The 18,280-nt window shown below is 36.0% G+C and overlaps 1 protein-coding gene across 2 annotated transcripts in view; it reads left to right on the top strand.

The window, feature by feature from the left end:
• The window catches only part of NLGN4X (neuroligin 4 X-linked), a 236,946-nt gene extending 221,294 nt beyond the window's left edge, over positions 1–15,652 (top strand). For both annotated transcript variants that reach the window (XM_087726768.1, XM_087726769.1), the window contains 3 exons: positions 1,163–1,348; positions 5,809–6,598; positions 11,917–15,652. In XM_087726768.1, the coding sequence (XP_087582894.1) occupies positions 1,163–1,348; positions 5,809–6,598; positions 11,917–12,760 (1,820 nt within the window). In that variant the 3' untranslated portion in view covers positions 12,761–15,652. The remainder of the gene's footprint in view (positions 1–1,162; positions 1,349–5,808; positions 6,599–11,916) is intronic.
• Positions 15,653–18,280: the final 2,628 nt, after the last annotated feature.

Here is an 18,280-nt window from a genome sequence, read left to right as displayed (position 1 = left end):
GTCGATCAGGGACTTTGCGAATGTCCCTGCGACCAGCAAGGTCTTGTCTTCCCAGTCACCATCTCTTCGGGACGGTTTAGGTCCTGCTGGACCGTCCAGGGGCAAAAGTGTCATTGGCAGATTCGGACTGTTGAGTCCGCACAATGTAATGTTGCAACGTTGGCTCCTCCTCCCCCCATTAGCAGCTAGTTTTATGTTCATGCTGTCAGTAGGTGTTTTAAAGACTGGGAGCAGGCTACAATTAGAAATATAAAATGAAAATAGAAAAATCAATAACATCCCTTTAAGAAGAATATGACATCACGAAATAGGCGGAAAAATGATCAAGTGTCCCCAAAAGCTCATAACTTTTCAAAATACCTGGGATTTTAATCAAGGGTGGTATTCACTTATCTTCCCTACTGGTTCACAAATCTGAGTGCACATCTGTGCATGCTTTCAGCCTTCTGTGCATGTGCTTTGGCTTTAAAAAGTGCCTAAATGGGATACCATACAGCCAGGGCGGGGCCACCTGCAATTTCCACTACTGGTTCATGTGAACCGATCCAAATCAGCAGAATACCACCTCTGGTTTTAATGTTCCAAGGCAGAAGACTCCCACTAAGAACTTTGAGTATAGAGCCCCTTTACATAGCTTTCCTTCAGATGGCAGACAGTTCAGACTTCATTGTTGTTAACTGGTGTTACATCTGCTACTGTGTGCTGAATCAAAAGGTTTCCATGCAATTTTCAAGAGCTGACTGATATAAAACAAACATTAATGGTCTTGTCATTAGATGACAAGATCACAACCTAGAGAAAAGGGGTTGTTTTTCACAACTGGTACAAAGCATATGATTGTGAAAAGGTCATAGTCTCTATCTGCTATTCATGTTTGCTATAGGAGAATAAATGTGAAAAAAATAAAAATTGCCACACTTCATTTTCCTGACGGAAAAAATAATTGGGTCCTTAAAGCTTGTATTAATTACATTTAAGTAGAACGGTAAGCTTTTGAAAATCAGAAGAAGAAAATATTTTATATGCATGTCCAATAACTCATTCCTTGACCAGTGAATATTCCTTCCTTCCTTCCTTCCTTCCTTCCTTCCTTCCTTCCTTCCTTCCTTCCTTCCTTCCTTCCTTCCTTCCTTCCTTCCTTCCTTCCTTTTTTAATTTTTAGGTTTCCTAAGTACTGGAGACCAAGCAGCAAAAGGCAATTATGGATTACTTGATCAAATTCAAGCTCTGAGATGGATTGAAGAAAATATTGGATCATTTGGAGGAGACCCCAAAAGAGTTACTATTTTTGGATCAGGAGCTGGAGCATCTTGTGTTAGTCTCTTGACATTATCTCACTATTCAGAAGGTAACCATTCTCCATGTTAAATAATATAATTGTAATAGTCATAAAGTAAGAATGGATTGCAAAATCAGTAGGAATTAGTTCCAGAAATCACTACAGGTAATGCTCAATTTACAACCACAATTGAGCCAAAAATTTCTATTGTTAATTGAAATATTTGTTAAGTGAATTTTACCTCATTTTACAACTTTTCTTGCCACAGTTGTTAAGTAAAACAGTAGTTTTTAAGTTAGTAATGCAGTTGTTAAGTGAATTTACTTTATCAGAAGGTCGCTAAAAGCGGTCCCATAACTCCAAAACACTGCAACATTCATAAATGCATGCCAATTGCCACGTGTCCGAATTTTGATCACAACTCTATGGAGTTGTGTTGGGTCATAAGTAGAAAATGTCATAATTTATTTTTTTCAGTGTGTCTATAACTTCTAATGGTCACAAATGGTCAAGGACTACCTGTATTTATTTATTTTATTTATTTATAATTGAATTTATATTGCTGCCTATTCACCCATGGTGACTCAAGGTGTTTTACAAAGTATAAAACCCCATTTAAAACAGTAAAACTAATAAGACTCCAATAACTTAATATAAGAGACATGGTGGCTCAGTGGCTAAGGCGCTCAGCTTGTTGACCAGAAATGTCAGCAGTTCAGTGGTTTGAATCCCTAGCGCCACGTAATGGAATGAGCTCCTGTTACTTGTCCCAGCTTCTGCCAATCTAGCAGTTGGAAAGCATGTAAAAATGCAAGTAGAAAAATAGGAACCACCTTTGGTGGGAAGGTAACAGCATTCAGTCATGCCAGCCACAAGGAAGTGAACCAGAATAGCACAAGGCCTTCCACTCCCATCTCCCGAAGCCGCTCCAGGAGAATACCATGGCTGATGGTATTGAAAACTGTGGAGAGGTCAATTAGAGTAAGGATAGATGCACTACACCCATCCCGCTCCTGCCAGAGATCATCCAAAAGTGTGACCAATGCCATTTCTGTCCCAAACCCAGGCCTGAATCCTGATGGGTAAGCAGTCAAGGTAACCCATTTCATCCAGAAACCTCTGGAGCTGCTGCACAACCACCTACTCAACAACCTTCCCCCAAAAGGGGAGATTGGAAACAAGTCGGAAATTATCCAACTGGGTGGAGTCCAGTGATGGCTTTTTAAGAAGAGGGTGGACCACAACCTCCTTAAAATGATGGGACACTGCCCCCTCCTGTAGGGAAGCATTAATTACTGTCAGAGTCCACCCACCTGTCATCTCCTGTGAAGCTTTCACAAGCCAGGAGGGGCATGAGTCTTAAGACACAGGTGCTTGCACGCATACTCGCTAGGATCCTGTCCACTTCCTCAGGAGCAACAGGGTCAAACTGTTCCCAGATAACAGGGCAAGAAGCTGCCTCAGGGGCTTCTGCCAGACTAGCAACCCTGCTGGCACCTAACTGGGAATGAAGTCTAGCAATTTTGTCTTCCAGAAAATCTGCAAATTCTCAGCGCATCCCTTCAGGTGGACCTCAATCTCCTCCTTCCCCAGGAGGAGGAGGCTCATCTTAAAGAGGGTTGTTGGGTGATTATCTGCAGATGCAATTAGTGTGGAGAAGTATTTACACTTCGCTGCACGAATCGCCATGAGGTAGACCTTAATAGCAACTCTTGTGCGTGTTTGATCAAGTTCATCCCTTGTTTTCCACTAGTGGCATTCTAGATGTCTCCTCATACATTTCATCCCTCTCAGTTCCTCTGTATACCATGGGGCACAGAGAGGTCTATGATTGAGGAGAGGTTGCATGGGTGCAATCCTATCCAGAGGCTCAGTCACCTTCCTATTCCAAACAGTGACTAAGAGCTCGGCAAAACTGCATAGTAGATCTGCAGTTATAATCCCGAGCTCCTTCTGGAACCCATCCAGGTTTGGTGTGGACCAATCTAATAGGTCCTGTCTCCCTGCGGGAGTAGGGGTACAGCTCTTGAGAGACTCATTGCCACCAGACTGTGATCTGTCCATGACAAGGGGACCAAAGACAGGACAACCAATTCCAGGTCACGTAGGCACTGTTCTGACAAGAACACCAAATTGAGTGTGTGACCACTATTCCTAGTCGGGCCCTGGATGACCTGGGACAGGCCCATGGAAGTCATGGTTTCCATGAAATCTCGGGCTACTGCTGCCCCCAACCCCAGGGATGACAGGTTGAAATCCCCCAGGACTATGAGCCTGGGGAATTCCACCTCTAGCCTTGCGGTGAGGTCCAGGAACCTGGGTAGGGAAGCTGCCACGCTGCTAGGTACAGCAGTGGCAGCAATGCCACCTGATCCCTTGAGCCAACCTAAGAAAAAGGGTCTCACAGCCAAGCAATGCCCCTGGATGTTACTAGAGATTCTCTTATAACAACAGCCATACCTTTCCCCGGCCTTGAGATCTAGATTGGTGCTATGCTTGATAACCCACTGATTACATTTCTATGAGGGGCAAACCTCCCTCTGGGCCCAGACAGGTCTCGGTGATACAGGCCAGATCAGTCTTCTCTTCAAGGATCAAATCAGCAGTAAGGCTAGCCTTATTGCAGGCTGATCTGACATTTAAAAGCAGCAGCCTGAGACCAGGGCCACCACAGATCTGCTGACTAGGTAAATGAGGTGAGTACAAGGGGGCAGAACACAAGACTGTGTTTCCCGTTGTGAGATCTAAAATCGAAAAATTCTCACAATGCAGAAAATAAGTCTGGTTTACAATTCAAAGGTTTATTTAAGAAAAATGAAAAAGTGGTTGCAATTGCAGCCTCCTAGTCTCTTCCCAAATTGGATTGAGAACAAGGAGAGCAAAAAAACAATACTCAAGCTCTACATTTTATACTTTCTACACAATGCATGCTACGCCTAATAAGCCCCCCCATCTACTAAATCATTCCTTTAATTTTACACTACAAAGGGTCCTGCAGAATCCCAGTGATTTTATCTTTGTTTCCTTGTGGCTTCACTCTATGCAATGAATGTTCCTATCTCACCAAATGGTGACCTTGCCTCAGCGTATGTTTCTGTTTTCAACGGAAGTTAGTTTTTTAGCAAGTCATCACGTACTGTTTTACTGAGCACATTTGTTAGTTAATTTGTCATAGGAAGAATTCTATAGCTTATTGATACATTTAATACTTTTATAAAGGAGCAACTCATTATTTATTTCCTTCAAATCCATCCTTTTTTCTTTTTTACCTAAATTACTTTTTTACACTTGCAACATTTCATAGCTTCCTATTTTCTCTCTTGGCTCATGCCGAAACAAGATTTTATATTCCAAATCCTCTGTCCCTAGCCTCTGCCATTATTAATATGGCTTCCTTTCTCCCACTTTCTATTAATGTTGTTATTAAGGTCATGCTACTCATGGTCCTTTTTATTAACATTTGTATGAGGGGAATCAAATATGGTAAAAACATAATATCCAGGAATCCTAATATTGCAAATTTTACTAGTTCTTCCCAATTTTTATATCACTTGGTTGTACAACTCATTTTTGCTCAGACCTTATTTGATCAAACATCATATACAGTTAGTTTTTGTTCAATGGGGAGGAGGAAAAAGCTTGGCTTTATTATTCCTAATATACAAGATCTATACCACCCCTTGGGTTGATACCCATAGGTATCTCCTTGCCCTATGATGCACTAGTTAGAAGGTCATGAGAATAAGTGTTTTTGTAATATATGGATTAAATAAATAAAACAATAAGAACCAAATGATCTTCATAATTACTAAGTAATTCTGTCACATAGTGAAATTCCATTTTAAAAAATACAGCATCCAAAAATATTTTGCCACAATTATTAGACTGGTCAACCATGCATATTGCAAAAGAAAAGAAGAAGATATACATTTGTGCTAGCCTGCACAATATTCTATTGAAATATTCTACTCCACTATTCTATTTGAAATTGACGATTGGATCACCCCTTTGAGTAAAATCTTCAGACTCGATTGTCAAATCAGTTCTCTGTTTTGAAGTAACTTATGTATAAGAGATTTTGTGAAGTTTAGCAAATCCCAGATATAAATGTCAAAAGCATTACAGGGTTTTTAAAAAAATAAAAAAAGTTATTGTTGCCAGATAACAATTGCTATCAACGTGTATCTATGTTAGCAAGAGGCAGTAACATCTGGCTCCGTAGATGGTCTCAGTGAAAATTGGAGTCAATTATTTCAATGTACTGTACATTTCAGAAATAATTTCACCCCCTAGATATTCACATTGGGTTTTTCATTTTTTTATATAATGAACATTGAATATGAGAGGAAATATAGCTACCATTTGGCAAGTAGACTGCAATAGTGTTTTGTTGACATTGTTCTAAGCAAACTGAACTGTGCTTTCACTTAATCGGTACTTCTTCTTGATATTATAAATATTTCTTTTGCTTTGTCAATTTTGTATCTCTGTGTGTGTGTGTATTTTAATTTTCACTTTTGCACCTGCAGGTCTGTTCCAAAAAGCAATCATACAAAGTGGAACAGCCCTGTCCAGCTGGGCAGTGAATTACCAGCCTGCCAAGTACACTGCAATTTTGGCAGAAAAAGTGGGCTGCAACACTTTGGACACTACAGACTTAGTTGAATGTTTTCGGAATAAGAACTACAAAGAACTAATTCAGCAAACAATCACACCAGCTACATACCACATTGCCTTTGGGCCTGTGATTGATGGGGATGTAATTCCAGATGACCCACAGATTCTAATGGAACAGGGAGAATTCCTCAACTATGATATAATGCTAGGTGTAAATCAAGGAGAAGGTTTAAAATTTGTAGATGGAATTGTGGATAATGAAGAAGGCATATCTCCGAATGATTTTGATTTCTCCGTATCTAATTTTGTGGACAATCTATATGGTTATCCAGAAGGGAAAGATACTCTAAGAGAAACCATTAAATTCATGTACACAGATTGGGCAGACAAGGAGAATCCTGAAACACGAAGGAAGACCCTGGTAGCACTTTTTACTGACCACCAATGGGTTGCACCAGCTGTTGCCACAGCAGACCTCCATGCTCAATATGGTTCTCCAACATACTTCTATGCATTTTATCACCATTGCCAAAGTGAAATGAAACCCAGTTGGGCTGATTCTGCACATGGTGATGAAGTCCCTTATGTGTTTGGTATCCCCATGATTGGTCCTACTGAATTATTCAACTGCAACTTTTCAAAGAATGATGTCATGCTCAGTGCGGTTGTTATGACCTATTGGACAAACTTCGCCAAAACAGGGTAGGATGACACCTAACATTTTAAGCATATCATTGCTTTATAATGATATAGTTATAATGATAACATCTTCTCTTTTGATATTTTTATAAAACCCTTCTCATTGGACCTGCCCTTGTTTCACAGTGGACACCTTGCTATAGAAGGAAAGCAGTATTTTCCCAATATAATGTACAATCAAGGCTAGCTTAACGTGATGTAGATTTTTGGGACTATGACCATTATATATGTGAAATGATTAGGAGTCATTATTCTTTCTTTTTACAAATTATTCTGAATAGCTTTCACGACCTTGGAATGTACAGTCCATACCTGTATACAGTCAAATGTAATCATCTTTATCGAAAATAGGCCTTGTTCCACCAACCCAGTTTAAAAGAGGCAAGGCAGTAAAGCAGATTCATCATTCATAGGTATTATTAGGACTACAGATCATATTTCTTGCCATTCAACTTCTGGCAATAAAAGTACATTTATTTGGAAGAATTGCAATACAAAATATAATTCAGTAATCAAACACATTTGATTTCTGTAGACAGATATTGCTATGGCTAAGAGATACCTTTGTCACATTAAATTGTTTCATAGATAGCAACAATGTGGTTAGTTTGTCTATTTCAGCCTTGTTTTCTCACCATTTCATATTCCCATAACACCTAGGGCATATGATGTGTTACAAAGAAAAAAAAAGATTTAATCAAGACTGCCACTATGGTTTCTTTATAGAATTAATTGGTTGCCTTTTTAAAATTAAAGGGTAAAAGATCATATATATGTTTGCCTTCATCTAGGTATATGATTAATTTTAAAATTAATTTTAAAAATGTGAAAGCTCCCAATATATTTTTAAAGCATATGAAAGGAACATAATGCTACAATAGATCAGAGGAACTTACCAGTAAAGCTAACAGAAAACATTTTATATAAATATCTTAATTAATAATGCAGTATTTTCCCCTCTAGATAGCAGTGATGGTGGTTGTTTTGTTTCAGGTTTTGAAACTTCCTTTTTCGTTCTCTTTTCTTGTCTTAGTATTGAATTTTAAGAAAGGTCCTTGCAGTGCACCAAGGGCCAATAAATCTTTCCAATGAACCTTTATGGCAAATCCAAGCTTTCTGAACAGCAGCTCTACTGCAGTGCAGAAAATGGTACGCAGCAATATTGGACAGTTCAGAGAAAAACATAGTGTCCTGATTCATTCAGGAGCTTAAGTGGCTTTCATAGGATTTAAGAAAGTCAGACTGGCATAGTACATACCATCAGAAAAAGCAAGCAATTGTTTCTGTTCCACAAAGACATCAGGAGAGAACATATCCTTCTCTACATTAAAAATGATATATACTTCTTCCTTGACTACTAAATTTAAGCAGCATTCTTAAATTTTGGATGGATGGAAAAATGGATGTATGGATGAATGGACAGATAGATCAATCCCACTTTGGCCTCTAACCATTTTCCCCATAAAAATAATAAATAGGGAGATATTAGATTTTTTTTCAGAATCTTCTGAATTTGACTGGCTGCTTCCACCTAACACAGGAGGGATACCAATTCTGCTTGTAGAATGTATATTACTTGAGTTAGGACAAAGTGACTGTTTTCCAAAATAGATAGAATTCTTTGTTGAGGAACATATACACTATTTGCATATTTTAAAGCAAAATGCATAGATTAAAGGAATCTTGTCCTATGCAGATAGTTCTCAACCTATGACCACAATTAAGCCCAAAATTTCTGTTGCTAAGCAAAACATTTGTTAAGTGAATTTTGCCTCATTGTATGACCTTTCTTGCCACCGTTGTTAAGTGAATCACTGCAGATGTTACATTAGTTACATGATTTTTAAGTGAACCTGGCTTCCCCTTTGACTTTGTTTATCAGAAGGTCACAAAAGGTGATCACATGACCTGGGGACAGTGCAACCATCATAAATGGATGTCAGTTGCCAAGCATCTGAATTTTGATCATGTGACTAAGAATGCTACAACAGTCGTAAGTGTGAAAACAGTCATAAGTCAGTGTTTGCAGTGCCATTGTAACTTCAAATGGTTACTAAACAAACTTTTGTAAGTAGAGGATTACCTGTTGTGAGTAACTCAGATATAAGCACAATGAGTTACTTTTGAATGTTAGGAGATCTTACTTAAAAGGAAAGTTTTATTAGATTAATATACAATGTTACTAAAATTTAATTCTAGTTTTAATATTAGTAAACAATAGAAAACCTTGGGAGAATTTTATAGTAGTTATGGATATTTCAAACCACAAGTACATTTTACATACTATACGGAAGCGAGGAGTGAGAGAGAGAACACTCGGTGCAATTCAGTGTAATACATTATGCATCTTACCACCTTATTGAAAAAGCATTTATATGTCAAGAGAAACCAGAGGAAAAAATAATAAAGCTTATAACAGAAGACAGAATGCTGCACAAAAGTTGGAATGCACCAAATATAGTCACATATTTGTCCAATTTTAAAGAAGAATCTGTAATTGTTCCCTAAGCAACAGTATTTTATAAAAATTGTTTTTTATATAAAATCCTAATACAATACAATAAAAAATATTTTGCTTCAATTCTTCAAAAACAGGATGAAGCTATTGTTACTGTGGCTAATAAAAGGACATCATAATGAATCCCATTGATCTACTTCATGGAATTTTCTTCAATTTATGTAGAAGAACATAGCAAGAGTTCCTTGTTTCCCTTTCATCTCTTTTACTCAACTTGTAACTAAAGCTGACAGCACTTTGTATCTAAGTGAAATCATTCAAACATACTAGGAGTTCTATCTTGTTTCCAGAATGCATTTTAAAGTTGCTATTACAAGCTTCTTCTTAAGTAAATGAGATGTGGGAAACCCAATGTAAGAACTCTCAAGACATCCCTAACAATGATAGAGCTACAAATTGAAGTTGAAATATTCCTTCCTCTCTTTGGGAAAAAGATAGAAACTTTGGTATCAGAGGGAGTGTTTTGTTACCTTTAAATTTTGACCCACCCATTTGTATCCACCCTTTGTCTTTCACTCTTAGAGGAAGAATTTGATTTGAGCAAGAGCCATTTTGTCCAGTTGAAGCTGAATTAAATTCTAGGGATTAATAAAAATGTGAAAATCCACAACTATTTTTGTATATAGCAAAATTAGTATTGTGCATTTGTGTGTGTGTGTTTGGTAGGTAGTAGGTTGGCAGATAGATGCCATTTATTTATTTATTTATTGTATATAGTCAAAACATGGAAATCAAAGCAAGGAACTTGAAACCTTTTTAACAATTAATAGAAACTGTACAAAACCCTTTTATATTGAGCAGTGAAACCATTGTAAAAATATTTAGGATGGTATGAGAATATCCCATCAAACTTTCTTATAACTGTTTTTGTATAGGAATATGTAACCAAGGACTTTTTATATCACATCCATACTTTTTACTGGATCCAATTAAAGTAGAGAGTGATAGTCCATAGTACACCAGATCAGAAGGTAGAATACGATTTATATATTTACCAGAAATCTAAAAACCTAGATCTAGAAATCTATAAATCTAAAAGAGAAATTCACATACACTGCATTTTTTCCCCAGTGGCAAAATCTAATACAGATATCCACAATGTACAATCCAATTTCAGAAGGGTAACTTAATGGAAACGTACAATGTAGCCTGAATAATTTCAAATGAAGTTATATTTGTACAGTATTGATGGTGATTTGCATTATATCATGTTTGATACCTTTGCCTGAAACAATTTGTTGCAGAAATATAGTTGTAGCTTTTATACCAATTTATACTTGCAGGTCTAATTATTGACATTGGAAACATGTTCTGTTTCAGTGGCCATAAATACAAATTACTGCTGTTCCAACAAAAGCAGTAGTGAACACAACAAAAAAAAAGGCTTGATACTTATTGTGATTTGCCTTAACAACCCTCTATAATTAAAATGATACCCCATTGGGGGGGGGGAACTAGTTTTCCTATGACAAGGAAATGAGTAAAGACTATGTATGTATAGAGAAAATAGAAAAAAACCATTCTATTCTCAAAACATTTAATGTTCTTTATTTCAAAATTCTTAGTTTTTACAAGGGAGATATCCAACACCGTAATTACAACTTTCAAGATTTGACATTTTTAGCCTTTAAAAAAGAGATTTCTATGTTCATAGGTAGTTGATGTAAGCCACAGTAATAACTGAATGACTTTACCTTTAAAAACGTACTTGAAGCGTCATTTAGTACAGACTGGATACTTATCTGTAGTTATTGTTTGGAGCATGTTATGCCTGTAATGTGAGTCCTGCATTAACTGCCCGTTAGTTTGTAGGTAAAATTTAAATTGTTGATGTTAATGCTTTATGACTTAGTGTCAAGCTATCGAGAGAGCTGCATCTTCCACTGTACCTGTTACAATCATGTTTAGGAGAAGCAGCAGATAGTTCTCCACTTTCAAGAAGTCATGGAGAGTTTTCAGAAGTAATGTTTTTCAGTGGCAGTTCTGGCCCTTTGGAATGACCTCTTGCATGCGGAGGTGGATGTGCCACCTTCTGGAATATGTTTCAAACTGGGTTCTTTCAGAAAAAACATTTAAACCTCCTTGACATGTGTTTTATGGTTATTTATAAACATATTTTTAATTGGGTGTACGTGGACAACTGAGAATCTGTTAGATTGTGATGAGATAATAAGAAGACAAAGAAATAATTTTGAGGAAACATACCACTCAACATAAAAAATAGCCCCTTTTCACAATTATGTCACAATTTATAGTTCATCCCTTTATGTAGAAGAAGGGATGGCAAAACCTGGGGTTGAGTGAAAAGGGGAAACATCCTAGAATCCCTACATATCCATAAAGAAACTAAGTCCAATTTCTTTTGAGTGTCATTGAACCTTATCTAACTCTTAAGTAGGTGCATAAGCTTTTAGCAATAAATTAGTTTGATTGAACCTTCTCATGTAGACTTGGTCCTTCACACCTAACACTTTACCCACTTTCTGGATGCCTGTGTCCATGCCTATTATTGAAAACTGTATTTGTGAGCTATTATTGAAAATTCCTGAAACGTTGCTTTTTTTTTAAAAAGTAACTTAAGGTATTACTTTCATATGTTAGACAAATGTACAAGTATTATAAAATGTATCCAGAGCATATATTTTGGGCAAGTCTGATCTAAACAGATTGTGCTTTTTAGTCATAACCTTGAAATTCAAAATATCATCAAGTAACGATTGTAAGGAAATTGACTTTAGCTCTTGTAATGCATTTGAATATGTAAGATGATTGTTTTTAATATTATTTATTTGTATACTTTTAGGGATCCAAACCAGCCTGTTCCCCAAGATACAAAATTCATCCATACAAAGCCTAATCGTTTTGAAGAAGTTGCTTGGTCTAAATACAACCCAAAAGACCAACTTTATTTGCACATTGGTTTGAAACCCAGAGTTCGAGATCACTACCGAGCAACAAAAGTCGCTTTCTGGTTAGAACTTGTACCACACCTGCACAATTTGAATGAAATATTTCAGTATGTTTCCACTACAACCAAGGTGCCACCGCCTGATATGACATCATTCCCTTATGTTACCCGACGTTCTCCTGGGAAGTTTACCACCAAACGCCCATTAATGACTCCAAGCAACAATCCAAAGCATTCAAAAGACACCCAGAAAACCTCTCCAGAGGATACAAGTGTTCTGATAGAAAACAAGAGAGATTATTCTACAGAGCTAAGTGTTACTATTGCTGTAGGAGCATCATTATTATTCCTCAACATTTTGGCATTTGCGGCCTTGTACTATAAGAAAGACAAGCGACGTCATGAGACACACAGACGCCCCAGTCCCCAAAGGAACACAACCAATGATATTGCCCATATACAGAATGAAGAAATTATGTCACTGCAGATGAAACAACTGGAGCATGATCATGACTGTGAGTCACTACAAGCTCATGATACTCTGAGACTCACCTGTCCACCTGATTACACCCTGACTCTTAGAAGATCTCCAGATGATATTCCACTCATGACACCCAATACCATAACCATGATTCCAAATACATTAACAGGAATGCAACCTTTGCATACTTTCAACACTTTCAGTGGAGGACAGAACAGTACTAATTTGCCTCATGGACATTCCACCACTAGAGTATAGCTCAATCATCACATACCACCTGGAAGATTAACCATAAGAAAAAAAGGGGGGGGGGAATTCATATTCTCCATCAAGAAATTTGTGGAAATGAAAAGTTAAAAGGTGAAGGAGCAGAATGGTCATAATTTTCTTCAGATCCTTTCCATAGGAACTCTGATATTCAAGAAAGATCACCCTTTCAAACCCTGTGAAATGTGAAATGTGTACATTGCTATTAGGATTCCGCTTTAATATCTCAACCACTTTGATTGAAAATAAAGAGTTGAGGCCTGAAGAAAGTCTCCTAGAAAAGGATATATATTGAGTGTAACAAACAGAAACAGAACTTTTGAAACACAAAGCCAGTGACTGTATAGGGTTTCTTCTTCTTTTTTTCCTTTGAATAATAATAATAAAAAAACAATGTTCTATATGTGCCATACCATGAATGGCCCTTGTTATACAAAAGACGTCATCATGGGCTTTTACCCATCCTAAGAAGCTGTAATCCAGAATGGGGAAATAAGATTTTATTATTATTAAAAAAAAATAGGACTGACTATGCAGTAAATATGTATAGTTCTGTGCAAAGAGATGACTTGCCAGCCTGAACTATATTTAAGGAACTTTGTAAAAAAAAAATTGTACATAGCTGTGAGTTTTAAAAAAGAAGCTTTTATTGATGTTTTCAGTTTGAAAAAAGCTTTTAGAAAGATTGTGCTTTCAGTTGTGATCTATGTGTATAAGCATTAATCATACCACCTATGTTTCCTCCCAGACATAAGGAGGGTGTTCTTCTTAATTACTACTGATGATCCAAACATGAAAGATTTTTTTCCTAATGTTTCATTTCTGGGAAAACATATTGTATTGTACAAAGGACACAGATGACTATGTGGCCTGCTAGATTTTCCTTTACAGGCTGAATAGATGCATGTTAAGGCATCCGTAGATAGGAAACAGGATTTTATTTTTCCTCCCTTAAAGGAAAGAAACCTCTCCTGCTACCCCATCCCATCATTTTCCTTCCTCCTTGTGTTAGCGTCCATTATATTGCAACACAGAGACAGATTGGAAGAATTTCAACAAGCTTGTTCAGTTGATCTAGGAACTTTGTTCTTGGTATCTGATGTGCCATGAATCTTGGCTTCTTTCAGACAGCCTATTTTCTAAAGCAGTTTTTTTTCTTTGATAAGATTTTGCCTGCTCTAGCAGATGGCAGAAAAGGTTATGCAAAGAAGGGAAATTGATATAGCTACATTGAACAGGGAGATCACACAAGTTAGACAAAGGGCGATATTATTTTCCTATTAATTAAGTTCTTGCTGGATCAGTAGCTAAAACTTTTGACCTATTTTAATCAAGCTTAGGCTTGATATCACAGAAAGCAAGTGAGAAACCCTATTAATGTATAATGGGTGAGTTGTTTTGAAGAGGTTGGATCATTTCATAATTCATCATTATTAATTCTATAAGAAAATATTATTCACATCATCTACAAATGCAGGGAAGTGTGATGTGAAATGCAGCTGTTCCAACAAAATGCCTGGCATCTCTGTATAGAGTTGAAAGACAATTCTAAAGAAAATCAATCAAAATAAATTAGACATTATAAAAGTAGAAATTGTTATTAGTGAGTTACAAATGGTTTATAAAAGTAGAAACCAAAGATATTTGAACAGAGTTGCTCTGCACAAGATCACATCTTTCCTGGGGTGTACATTCTATTGTTTCTCTTTTATTGAGGAAGGCACAACACTGCTATACTATCATCTTTGTAATAATAAATATAAATGTGATGTGATGTCACATAATGTTAACACAGGATGCCTTCTGCTTTAAAATAGATAATTTGAGCTATTCTAACTTATAGCTACTTTGATGTTTTGCTGGGTATGGAGTATGGAATATATGTACAGCTTCATGCTGATTCTGAGACAAAAACAGGTTTCTAGAGTAACAAACAACAGCTGGAGACCTAATAGAATTGTTAACATGATCTTCCATCTTAGAAAATTAAATTAGTACATACTTTCCTTTTCCCTCAGGGTAAAATTTTAACAGTTCCAATTTTTACCCAATAGTCAAAGAAACTCAATGCATTCCTTGATTTTTAAAAAAAAATGTAATTGTAATGTATTTATTTTGTTAGTTTTATATTTCACTTTCCCACTAGGAGCTCATGGCAGCCAACATAACATTCCCTCCTCCAGCTTTTCCCCATGAAAACAACCCTGTGAAATTGATTGGTCTTAAAAGTAGGGATTGGCACAAAGTCACCTAGTGAGCTTTCCTAGCTGAAGGCAGGCTAGAAATTGAGTCTCCTCAATCCTTGCCCAGTATCTGAATCACTTCGTGACATTGGCTGTCTAAAGCTGGATCTTTGCCATCATGACTAAAACATAACACTTCTTCATGACTCAGAGGGGAATAATAAGGAAAACGATGGCATCTTATTCAGATGGGTATGTTTGTTATGTGAATTATGGTATTTGTTTAGTACTTCCAGTTGTTTTCTGCTAGCAATATGTACAGTAATGTGTCGGGCTTGTGACATTTGGATAAAACCATTTCTGTAAGTGAATGATTTTAGCTTTTAAAAATCAATGAAGATGATGTCACTTTAATAATTTAATACATCGGGACAGATGTATGATTTATAAATGGAAATTTTTAGGTTCTTCAAAGGATTGTATTATAATAACAACAAAGGATACTTTAAAGAATAGGAAAAAAAATCCCAGACTTTTCTTCTTAACCTTAAGAGGCACGCAGGGTTTCTTTTATTATTATTTCTTCATTTTTTTCTTTTTGGTTTGCCTTAAGTAAGGACAGAAGATATATATGGCTGGACACATATGTATAAACTTTTCAGCAGCATTTTTAATAATAAAATATCACAGTATTTTCTAATGCTTTGTGCAAAGAATTACGTGTTTATCATTTTTGTAAAACTATCATGTTGAATATCTGTGTGAGCGTGTGCACATGTATGTGAGCATATGGATGTAATGTGTGCACTTGTCAACATTTGAAAAGTGTTAAAATTAACGATAAACCTAAGGTAAGTGTTGAAATGATAACTTGGATAAAGATAAATACTGTAACCAATCTTGCCAAGACTTTGCAGACAACTTTATGGAATGCCAGTTGCTGACATTTGGACCACTGAATACAACAAATTCTATCTATAATTAATGAATTTTCCTTTCCTAGCTGAAGGTAGATTAGTTGGGCTTTCTCAGTCCTTGCCTAGTATCTTACAGATTAACCAAGTTGGAAGTGACCTTGTAGGTCATCTAGTCCAATCCCCCTGCCCAAGCACACCCTACACCATTTTTGACATATGGCAGTCCAGTCTCTTCTTGAAAGCTTCCAGTGATGAAGCTCCCACAACCTCTGGAGGCAAGCTGTTCTATTAGTTGATTGTTCTCACTGTCAGAAAATTTCCCCTTATTTCCAGGTTGAATCTCTCCGTTTTCAGTTTCTACCCATTATTCCTTGTCTGGCCTTCAGGTGCTTTGGAAAATAGCTTGACCACCTTCTCTCCTCCTCTTAATCACTTTGTGACACTGGCTGTCTAAAACTGGATCTTTACCATCATGACTAAAACATAACACTTCCTATTATTTTCCTTAGTTACATTCTGTCATGTGAAAAGGGATACTAAATATTTATTAACCAGTTAACCAGTGCTAGCCCTCACCACGTTAAGGTAGTAATTAATTCAAATGAAAACTTCTTGAATCTCTTGAACCAATAACTTTCTTACTTCTGATATTTAATATGCAACTTTATATAAATATATGTAAACCATATACCAATTGGTTTCTTTCTACTCCATTATCAGTTCCATTATTTCAACCCTCTTCTTCAATCCTATTGAAAAACCTCAAAGACTGATCACATGCAAAGAATGTGGTCTACCAAAGAGTACGAGATCCTATAAAAGAACTATCCTGTCTTTCTAAAACCCATGAGACTTCATACAACAAACTAATTTCAGACAGAGTTCCACAATTAATAAATTGATTGTTTTCTGTATATATCACTAGGTTTACAAAGTTGGATATTTAATGAGTACTGTAATGTATGTAAAATGATACTAATTATTATTTCTTAGAAAAGCATATATGAAATATAAAATATGACTGAAACATTCTTTCCTTTTGGGAAAGCAACTGGATCTAAAGGAAGCAATCAGAAAACTATTTCGTTGAATTATAATTTTTAATTTAATAATGATTAACTGGAAAAATCTTATTTTGAAAATTCTGATCTTTTTCTATATATATAGAGAGAGGTGGGGTTTTTTGCTGTGCATGTCTGTGATCTTCAGAGGTAAATCTCTGGATCAGAGCTACACATACTACATATTTTGTTGCTGTGTAACTCACAACATTGTATGTGTGAATGTATGGGCTTGTGTGCATGTTTAGGAAAATATTTTTATTCTTGATAGTTATTTTCAGCCTGGATTAATTAACAAGTTATAAGGCAACTTTTTTAAAAAAAATACACATCTAATCAAATATATGAGTAGTGGTAAATTTACACCAATTTATTTCTTACACAAATGTTATGGTGGGGCACACTGTAAAAACAAACCAAAATTTCACTGTATTTCCTGAGATAAGCCCTTGAATTGTCCTTTACAGAAGATCAAACATCAAGAGAGATACATATTTTATAGGTGTTAAAATATTCTTAAATTATTTTAAGGTTTTATTATTTGAATATGTATTTTAGACATAACTTTTTTAAGCAAGCACTCATGGTATCTAATAAAAATAAAACATTGAATACAAAAAAGTTAAAATATACGGTGTGGTGGGTACTAACAATAAATAAAAATTAAAATCTAAGATTGTGTGTATGTGTGTAGGTATGTATGTATGTATGCATGCATACATGCATACATACGCCAAATCCATTATGGGAAAAGCAGTACCTCATATAGTCAAAGGATAATACAAAATTAAGCTCAGACCCACATATTTTTTAAAAAGATCTGTTAAAATGTACTTAGTGACTTTCAAGTTCCATATTAAAAATTCTGTTTATATAGTTTAAGAAGCAACAATAGACTCAGAAATTAATATGTAACAACTTCTGGGGAGACATGATTAACTAAGCATATTTATGAAAGAGTAGAGATGATGACTACTGCAAAGAGCAGGAAGTAGGAGAAGGAGAGCAGAGGAAAATGTCCTGTGGATGGTAGTTACTCACAAGAAAACTACAAGACAGCAATCTCCCATGCACTTCAGGGCCAGAAGATGAAGGAAAACAATTGCATTCTCAACTATGGTAGAAACCTTTAAGGACACTGGGTTAATTAATCTCACTTATTAGAAGTTGAAATTGCTTATTTAACTATTCTAAGATTATTAGAGATCTTTCGAACAAGAAGTTTTAGTTTACCTTCTTTCTTGAACAAAAGATAAAATAACTTTTAATTAGCCTACCAATAAATTATAATGCTTGTAAATTTGTTTGGTAAGACATCAATGAACTTTAGTATCATTAAAGAAAACTGTA

Source organism: Thamnophis sirtalis, unplaced genomic scaffold (assembly GCF_051295495.1).
Source record: "Thamnophis sirtalis isolate CommonGarterSnake01/CBP01778 unplaced genomic scaffold, rThaSir2_p1.2 scaffold_12, whole genome shotgun sequence".
Lineage (NCBI taxonomy): Eukaryota > Metazoa > Chordata > Lepidosauria > Squamata > Natricidae > Thamnophis > Thamnophis sirtalis.
The sequence above is the reverse complement of the archived record's forward strand: the minus strand, read 5'-3'. Positions and strand labels throughout refer to the sequence as shown.